Here is a 9,026-nt window from a genome sequence, read left to right on the forward strand (position 1 = left end):
TGGAATTAGGTTTCAGGGCCGGACGTCGACGGAGCAGTAGGCACAATAAACATGTTTTTGCCTGCGAGAGCAGCATTATTTTCTGTACCTATACTACTAATACCACTTAACGGGTGCACAATGGGGCCCGCAGAACACCAAGGATTTTGAGCCATTGCGTCCTTTCGCCAGTGACACCACGGCCATGAGGGCATCTCCAGGCTGGCAGAAGGGAGGAATTGGAGAATCAGACGAGGTCGATGAAAAGAGGTACAGCATGGAGCGGGTTAATTGTGGAACATGCCGCGAGCAGAAGCGAACCATCGCTTCCGAAGCATTAACGGGTGGAGTGGTCCAACTAGCCACCACTGGCCACTGAAATTCGGTCTCGAGAATCACACCCAAGATAGCTACACAAGTTGCCATCGGTCGCGTAGTAATATTGAAACAACGCCACCCCTACAAGTAGAATGATATATTATGTAAAGAACTCCCAAAACCTTAAATTTTCAGCCATGCCAAATAAGGCCTACCTGAATCAAGAATATCAGTTCCAGCGGATGAAAATTTTAGGCCAAGTTTCGGATGCGATCCATTTTCGGCAAAACAAAGAGATATACCGGGTTTATTTGAATAATAGTAACCAGTATACCTCAGAACACAGGCAATACTGAGACCAGGATCACGACTTCAGCAATACACAGTCGTTAGAGAAGACAAATCGGGCCACATCCCATCTAAGTCTACAAAAAGAAATTATTCATTTGATGAAGCGTATCAATCATCGAAAGACCTAGAATACCCGATCATTTCGAATCCATTATTTTGATGACTGGCAATGCAGTGCGGCCTCCGTCCGTATTGAAGTCGAACGACCTAAAGTTTTGCCAACATGTTTCCACGCGTTTTTTGCGTTAGATCTCGCTTCCTTGTGGTGGGCAATCCATCTGGATCTTTCTCTCGCCACTATACAAAAAAACAACAAAATTAGTCATTTAACAGTTGTAGGTGGTGACCACGAACAAAATGAGTTACATACATGGTGTTTTCTACGATGCTAGTCCATGTATCTTCTGCAGCATGGCACCAGTTGCATGAATTCATTGGCAAGGTTTCCAACCCACCAACATCAGTAGACCACCTGTGTTTTGGATGCACAGTGTAAAATGATCCATGCCATCTTCTATAGCTATTTTTGTTTTCTACAACAATTATGAAGTATTAGGATAATATTAAAAAATTAAGAAACATACTAATCATGTATAGAAGTACGCCGAGCTGCAGGTCCCTTCACTTCTGAAATCCAACCAAAGTGCGGGCGGGGGGATATCTGGAATGCCTGAACAAGGGTTGGATGTTGAGTTCTCCTTCAATTGTTGTTCTTCTCCTTGATATTTTCCTGAAAGATAATAACAACAATGAGAAACAATGAAAATTAGTATCATTTATGAAAACATACCCTGATATCTTGAAAAAGGAACATCAATCCTTTTCCAAATTCAAATTGATTTGCTTGAGCAGCAGGAATATTTTCCAAGCAATACTGCCCATAATCCGAGCCAATTTTAGCATCTTCACTATTTCCACTTGCCATGGTAACTGACTTGAGTTCATATTCTCTTGACACTGAGTTTTCTAATGAAAAATCTAAAACCGACAGGTAGCTCGCACACAAGCACACACTCAGCCCGTCAGTGGCACAAAATCACGATTTCAAAATATCGCTCTCATGTCGTCGGGGCGAACCCTACCCAGAGTCATAGAAGTATAGAACCCATATATAGTCAAAAATAGGGTTCTATGACTCTGCCCTACCACCTTCTGTTCGGCATGAAAGACGGTAGGGTTCGCCCCGACGACCGACATCAAGTTAAAAAATAAGGAAAAAAATAAATAAATAAAATAAATGGAAAATGATATAGTTTGGCAACGCTGTTTGAGGTCAATAGGTGTTACCTTAATACATATGTAGTGAGACCATGTTTACAGCCTCACACGGCCTGTGGAAAAACCAGTCCGTTGCCAGGCGACGCAAAGCCCCGCCTAAAACAACTCCGGCCTGATTTTCCCTATCTTCATGACCGACGCGCCATCTCTCGAAAAAAAGCTCCCAAAACTTCGAGTCGCTTTTAGATTGCTCCGCGTTCCTTTATCGTTGAGCCGATAATTACACGACCCCTTCGTTAATCTCCGCGTTATCTCCTCACAACATACGTCAAGTTTTGTGCCACAACGTCTAAAATAGGAAAACGTATAAAGATACGTACGAGACCCTGAAATCGACTCGAATGGGCCGACTAAACTGCTCCGCACTCCTTGCCATTCAGCCGATAAAACGGGACTCGACCGGGAGCTGCTGCGTTATTTCCTCTACAAAAGGAGACCAATCTCACGGCACAGCATCTAAAATAAAAACGAACGAAAGATTATGTCACACCCCGAAATCACCGCGCCATCAGCGCCATCTCTGGGGTAAAGTCTCAGAAAAATTCGGTCGATCCACCGGTCGTTGTAGAAGGGTAGGGCCGTAGGGGTGCCTGTATCAGGGGGTTGGGAAATGCGAGTTTTGATAGAATCCCTATCGGGAAATTGTGGCGAAAAATAAAGGTATATCTTGTTGAGTCAAGCATTTCAATAATCTGCGAGCACTTTTGCATGTCGGTAAAAATGCATACAGAACAGACATAAAAAATCTAGCTTAAAACAGTAGAATGTAAAATAGGAAAAATAGTGAGTTCAACGGCCGGATCCCTCGATATTCCTTCTTTCAAGAGACATCACAGGATAAAACTACTAAACTCTTCCCATACCGGTACTCTACTTAGTTTGGCCCTAACCCCACCTTATATCGTGTACGAAATTCTTTCTAATTATGATTCCCCAACACAAACTAGTTCAAACAGCCAAGCAAGCAGTATTTATCTTTTATGCCTTAAAAATAAATATTAAATGAATCAAGGCATATTTGCCCTAATAAGATCCAACAACGTATATTTGTTGTTCTTAAATTTTCGTTCGATTTGTAAAGCCATTTTTCTTCTTACACGTACAATTGACATTTTGCACAACATACGGCAAAAAATATGGTTCTTTGAAAAAAATGCGATGAATATTTTGTTATTAATATAGAAGTGGGGCGCCGGTAATTGTCCTTACGGTTTCTCGGGCATCGCAGTAGCGGAAGAAGTGCTGTATTGCGTAGGTGCAGTATTTAGTATTTCACCGCTAGATGACTCGGCAGTCTGACCGCGTAACGAAGGACGTGCTTTAGAAGGTAAGCCAGACGCTTGTTCCTTGTTCCGATTTTGCTGTTCCATCGCCAGCAGCCTTTCTAGTGGTGTCGACAGATTATTGCTATCCTCTGGTGGAGGAGGTATTGCCATCCAGTTGTATTGGCTATCAAGAAATTCATTTCATCAATACACTTATTAAGTTGGACATCCTCATGTCGCGTACCGCTTTTCGACTGGTAATCCCCAACGTTCGTATTCCAGAGATTGGGTTCGTAACGATTCGAAACAATCCAAACACACAACCACAAACTGCCCGTTTTCAATCGAAAGACTATGCCGAGGCTGGCGATGATGTTTTAAAAAAGGGAAATCCTAATAAAAGAGGCAAAGGCGTTTTTAATGTAATCATTAAAGTATTAATGAAACCTAAAAAATTACCTTGACGGGCAGTGCACGAACTCTTTTTCGATAGGTAGCTATGCCGCAAACGTAACAAGCGTAATCGTTCGTGTTATATACTCTAGTCAATGGCTGAAGGGTCTTGCTGGCCGGTGCGTCTTCGTATTGCTTCCATTGTGAATGAACCTGGGTATAATAATCAAAAACTCAAATACGTAAACATATCGCAACTGGCTACAGGTCCATCATTTACCATGTGGTAGCAAAATGTGCAAACCAGAGCAGCTCCGTCTTCACGTAATTTTTCTGCCCGTGAGCTCGTCGAGTAGTTTAAAATGTAAGGAAAATAAGGTGCCACCGGATCTGTTGGCGATGGCGCTGAATTCAACCAATGGGCAAATGAACGCGTTGAATTCATTCCACATAAAAAGCAGTAGATGGACGATTCAGCCGGGTTTTGATGCGCGTCATATCCGACCGATACGGGAGCCGGTGAAGGGTTAGCAGGTGAATTCCGGTTGGAACTGGGCGGACGGCGTTCGGCATTGGGTGTGGTGGGTTGCACGGGCCTGTTACGTGGCATAAAATGTGGACGAAAACCGGGAGATACCGGTTGTGACTGGGTTGAAATTTTCGAGGCAGAAACGTGCAATGCTGAGTCAGTACGCGAGGGTGAAATGGGACGGGTTTCTAACCGTGGCGGAGGCGCCAGTAACGAAGGACGATGAACAGCAGAAGGAAGTGTGTAGTGGCGTAATTCCAAAGCCAATCCGTCGTTCTCAAAAATATGCCACTGATGACTAAAATGGGAGAAACAATCGGCACAAACCAGCGTCCGATTATTGCTATCGAAGTAGGCTGGGCCAGGAGGCATTGGTAGCGTCTTCAAGAAAGGAAAATGCATGATGCGAGGGGGGGACGCATTCCGACGATCCGGATAGCAACACAAAAGCTTCATAGAACTGGTGGAACTAATTCGGTGGCACACGTAGCAGAACAGTTCGGCAGCTAGTTCGATTTCGGTCGGACTGGGTCGCCGATCCGGTAGCACTGGTTGAATCATTCGCCCAGATTCACCACTATTGAAGACCTTATCTCGTTGAGGGATTGCTTTAAAACATATGGCGCAAACTTGAACCATTCCTTGTGGAGAGATGGGACTGGCGCCAGGAGGAGCTTTAACGTTCTCGAGATAAGGGAAATAGGGCTCGTTCTCGGCGTTTGGTCTGCAATATAAGAGCCGCAAAGACGAGGAAGGGTATTCGAGACTACAAGCGTAACACATGAACGTCGTGGTATCGTAAACAGGCGTCTGCCTCTTCCGCAGCAGGTAATGACGTTCAGCGTGCGGAGTGCTCCGCGACTGGTGCGTGTGCCATTGCTGCAGCAGATAACTCGTGCAAATCTCGCAGGCTTGCACGCGACCTACAATGAAAGAATAAACATTCATCCGAAGACAACGCATGGCCATATAAATATATTGGTAATACCCGTTGAATCCATTGGACGAGAACGACTAGGTCGCGGGTGGAGCATCAAACTCGGGAAAAATGGACTATGCTGGATTGGTTTTGCATAAATGTGCGACAAAAGGCCTTTTTGAAATTCATCACCGCAAACATAGCAGACTTCGGTTGTGGCATTTTTATCGGGCATACTCAAGTCCAGAATTTCCACCGCACCGGAGCCCCCATCGCTCAACAAATGACCTGAAAGGCCGCTATCGTGCGACAGCACCGAACTCCGGGATGGGGCCCGTTCATTGTCCCGTTCCCGGCTGACTGATGCCGAACTGCGTAGATCTAGCGCCTCACCGGAATGGTCAAGCTTTTCTGGCTTTCTATCGGCCTTGTTTTCGTTTACACATGTTCCACTGATATTGGCTTGTGGCGAAATTCGTTCCATTTTAGTGTGAGTTGGACCGACGATATCCAGTTGCATATCTCTTGATCGAGATCGCGGACGTTTAAGAGAATGGTAAACATCCCGTTGTACTGGAAACATAAAACAGCGTTGTGAAATAGCGCAGGTATAAACATAATGATAACAATGATATGACATATCTACAAAAGTTTTATCTGAAGATTAACTAGATTAACTCGCTTTTACCTTCTGTTGAGGCATTTTCTTGAACTTTTTGAGTTCTTGATATGGGACTAGCTTCGGTTGGCCTTTCTTCAGCAACCTGACCATCTGATCCTGAGTAAGGGCCTTGATCGACTCTTTTTAGCCAGTAAAGCCTGGTGGAGTGGGGTGTGTTGTTTCTCTCATGTGAATCCCATTGCGCATGAAGAAAGCTATAACAGACAAAGCATACAACCACAGCCCCATTGCTTTTTGGCAATTCACAACCAACTGGAGGCTCATGATGCTCCAAGAAAGGAAAATGGGGCTCTGTTGACGTGGGCTTTGTCCTTAGTAGGTGTGTAGCACTGTTTGGACTCCCACAAACATAGCAAACACCAGGGGTTAAATTGCTCACAATACATTTTTTAAAATCCTTTCCAATATAAATGTCCATATTTGTTTCAGGCTTAGATTCACTAAAATTTATGCCATCCAATATCTCTGGTCGAAGAAATGGTAGAGAGAGAGTTGTTGGCAGATACTGGAGTACGTGCATCAGAACGGTCTATCCATTTTGTCGCATGGACTTTAAGCAATTTCCTCTATACAAGTTTAACAGAAACACAAATTTGAAACAAAACAACGGTTAGAAAGTAGAAGTCTGTAATAACGGTGTGTTCACGTGAAAGATTGCGTAAAAACTAAACTTATTCACGACTCACGAGAGAACGTGAAATCCTTTTGTAAACACCAACCCATCCTCTGCCAAGGCATCGTTGTCTGATAGGCACTATTGAGAACATGCTGAACTACAAAATGCCATGATTATTCCTATGAAATATTGTCCAGTGTTCAAATAGAATACTTCGTTAAGCTAACAATTTAAATTTTTCGGCTACTGTCTATAAAGTGTAAACACTAAATAGGGCTTTTAGTTAATGAGGTGCTAATAAGTAACTCGACAACGCTGCCAGTCACCGACAGTTAAGGGGTAGTGAAAAGTGAGTTTACGGAGATAGACGCGAACAGCAAAAAGAAACAGACTTGAGGACCGTAAGATATTTTTGAAGGTTGAATATTTGGTAATTGTCGAACGCTTGTGTCATTTTCTGTTGTTTTTTGGCTGCTCTGTTTGTAGAAATATTTTACCAATGATATTTAAACTACTGCCATCGGTTGTTCGAGCCTATGGACGCAATTGAATACGTTTGAGCCTTCCCTAGATTCACTTGGAGAACAGTCTTTGCATAAATGAATCGACAACACCTAGAAACTTAGCATGACCTTCATTTTGTCGTTTTTAAGTAAACATGAAATTTTAGGGTTGACCAATGTACCAGTACTGAGTTTTGACAAAATCTTACAGTAATCCAGATCTGAATTTGTAAATTGACCCATGTTCAGTTTGTTAATCATATGCAATAGGAAGCATTCACCTGTAGATCAATTTTCATAAATATTGTTTATTTCTCAAAGATGGCAATGGCAGACGATCAGCAGCAGTTTTGTCTAAGATGGAACGATTTCCAATCCAACATGGTCAACTCCTTCAAACATCTGCGGGATGAGAAAAGTTTCACCGATGTCACTCTAGGTAACATAAAAAAACCTGTTATTCCTCAAATAAGAAATGAGCACTTATCTTTGCATTGCCATTTTAAATAATAGCTTGTGAAGGACAAACATGTAAAGCCCACAAAATGGTGCTCTCAGCTTGCAGTCCTTATTTCAAATCCCTTCTTGAGGTGAGAATAAAGCTTCCACCAAATGATGTAAGAAAAGAGATTAGCAAACTGAGTGTATGTTTTTCTTGCAGGAAAATCCTTCTAAACATCCCATTATAATTCTGAAAGATGTTCCCTTTGCTCATTTGCAAGCCATTCTTGAATTCATGTATGCTGGAGAGGTGAACGTCGCTCAGGATCAACTCCCGGCTTTCCTCAAGACGGCCGAAAGACTCAAAGTGAAAGGCTTGGCCGAAGTGCCACCTGTGGTCAAGAAGGAGAGATAAAGGGGATTCTAGTTCCTTGTGTGGATGTTATCCCCTTTCTTCGCCCACACAATCGTCCTGCTGTTAAATGTAAAACCTCTTTCTCTTTTCGTTTACCTTTTTTCTCAAACTCCCGTTTCATCAAAACAACAGAAAAGCAAAAAACCTACTTTTGGGTGCCGTATTACAAACAGCCATATGCTAACACTTCGGTTTTACTTCTCTCTTTCTCCCTTACTTGATTGAGCAAATTTTTTGCCCTTCATGATCTGTCTTTGTTTTAATACTGTCAGATTCCACTTTGAATCGCTCTCCGTCTTAAGATTCTAGGAGTATCGTTTTCTAAACTTTACTGGAGCAGAACCAAACTCTTTAACGAAATGGAGTATCAGCGATTCGTTTTTATTCGTTTTTATTCGTTTTTTTTTCGGTAATCTTGGGGGCTTATCTTTTTTCTGTTATAGCATGGTCGACTCCAATATGGAGCAAATGGATTACAGAATTTAATTAAAGAAAAGCGAGTTCAGAAGGAAAGAAATTGGAGTTTTCGGGCTATCAGTGATCATCACCAGCTTGTCGATTTTAATCGACTTGTTCCTTGTTGGTGAAAAAAACAAAGATTGGAACATTTTTTTTTAAAAGACATTGTAAAATGTATGGCATTCTGTGAATCAAGTGGAATAAATCTTTCATTCAGGTTTGGAGGTATCTTTCTTTTTCTTTTTAACCATTTCTTTCATATCGAATCGTTCTGTTCTGTAGCTACAGTCCGTCGATCAGTGCAGACGTGCCAAGTCCTTATGTCTCCTAGTTACGGTGCAAAAATGATATTTCCTCAGAAACGTCTAATCATCTCGTCAAGGATAAGCTGAGGTAGCCCATTGGTCCGGAAGAGCCTTCCATCTTGAAGAAGACGTCGTCCAATTTAAAACATATACCTATATATACCGTACATATTTTTTTCCAGATAACTCGTTTCGTCGCATCGCTTGAAGATGTTATCGATCTATGTTAGACCACTGGCGTATCGACTTCCGACGACAACCTCCCAATTACGTTTCTTCGATACGTCTCAGCCAACAGTGTTATGATATTTCAAAGACAAGTCATCGGAAAGCTTATTTACGTCAGAATGTCTGTTATGCCAACAGTCGGATAATGTTCGTCAATTGTAACTAAAAAGTGACCGTCAATTTTTATGTAGTCGTGAGATCAGTTTAACAGAGATCGTAGCCAATTGTTCTTCGCCAAAGTACCTACAGTATTTGGCTCACGAGAAGAGACTGCGAATTTACGATGTACCGTATGATACCAAGAAGCAATGACTTGCTAAAAGAGACTTAAAACAAAATAAATCA

At 42.3% G+C, this 9,026-nt stretch overlaps 2 protein-coding genes across 4 annotated transcripts; one reads left to right on the forward strand and one right to left on the reverse strand.

Moving 5' to 3' along the window:
- Nucleotides 1-2,953: 2,953 nt before the first annotated feature.
- LOC116920828 lies at nt 2,954-6,452 on the reverse strand. The gene is made up of 6 exons (XM_032926963.2): nt 5,721-6,452; nt 5,102-5,605; nt 3,865-5,036; nt 3,651-3,797; nt 3,436-3,584; nt 2,954-3,375 (listed from the first exon to the last, which is right to left on the reverse strand). The coding sequence occupies exons 1-6, from the start codon at nt 6,232-6,234 to the stop codon at nt 3,132-3,134; spliced, it is 2,730 nt and encodes a 909-aa protein (XP_032782854.2). The 5' UTR covers nt 6,235-6,452; the 3' UTR covers nt 2,954-3,131.
- A 139-nt stretch (nt 6,453-6,591) lies between these two features.
- Nucleotides 6,592-8,370, forward strand: LOC116920833 (longitudinals lacking protein-like). 3 transcript variants are annotated; one of them, XM_032926976.2, is made up of 4 exons: nt 6,592-6,731; nt 7,155-7,272; nt 7,347-7,423; nt 7,495-8,370. In XM_032926976.2, the coding sequence occupies exons 2-4, from the start codon at nt 7,155-7,157 to the stop codon at nt 7,687-7,689; spliced, it is 390 nt and encodes a 129-aa protein (XP_032782867.1). In that variant the 5' UTR covers nt 6,592-6,731; the 3' UTR covers nt 7,690-8,370. The 3 variants fall into 3 exon arrangements, with proteins under 3 accessions (XP_032782867.1, XP_032782866.1, XP_032782868.1); XM_032926975.2 differs by having other exon boundaries at nt 6,603-6,760; XM_032926977.2 differs by having other exon boundaries at nt 6,612-6,748.
- The last annotated feature ends 656 nt before the right edge of the window (nt 8,371-9,026 follow it).

This window comes from Daphnia magna, linkage group LG4 (genome assembly GCF_020631705.1).
Source record: "Daphnia magna isolate NIES linkage group LG4, ASM2063170v1.1, whole genome shotgun sequence".
NCBI lineage: Eukaryota > Metazoa > Arthropoda > Branchiopoda > Diplostraca > Daphniidae > Daphnia > Daphnia magna.

What these genes read in the sequence shown, in the direction of transcription:
- LOC116920828 (XM_032926963.2), bottom strand. Translation starts at nt 6,234, where the DNA reads ATGCACGTACTCCAGTATCTGCCAACAACTCTCTCTCTACCATTTCTT. An exon ending in AGAAAATGCCTCAACAGAAG is followed by an intron (nt 5,606 to 5,720) that starts GTAAAAGCGAGT and finishes TTATGTTTCCAG; the next exon opens with TACAACGGGATGTTTACCAT. An exon ending in GCACATTTTGCTACCACATG is followed by an intron (nt 3,798 to 3,864) that starts GTAAATGATGGA and finishes TATTATACCCAG; the next exon opens with GTTCATTCACAATGGAAGCA.
- LOC116920833 (XM_032926976.2), top strand. Translation starts at nt 7,155, where the DNA reads ATGGCAATGGCAGACGATCAGCAGCAGTTTTGTCTAAGATGGAACGAT. An exon ending in TTTCACCGATGTCACTCTAG is followed by an intron (nt 7,273 to 7,346) that starts GTAACATAAAAA and finishes TTTAAATAATAG; the next exon opens with CTTGTGAAGGACAAACATGT. An exon ending in ATTTCAAATCCCTTCTTGAG is followed by an intron (nt 7,424 to 7,494) that starts GTGAGAATAAAG and finishes TTTTTCTTGCAG; the next exon opens with GAAAATCCTTCTAAACATCC.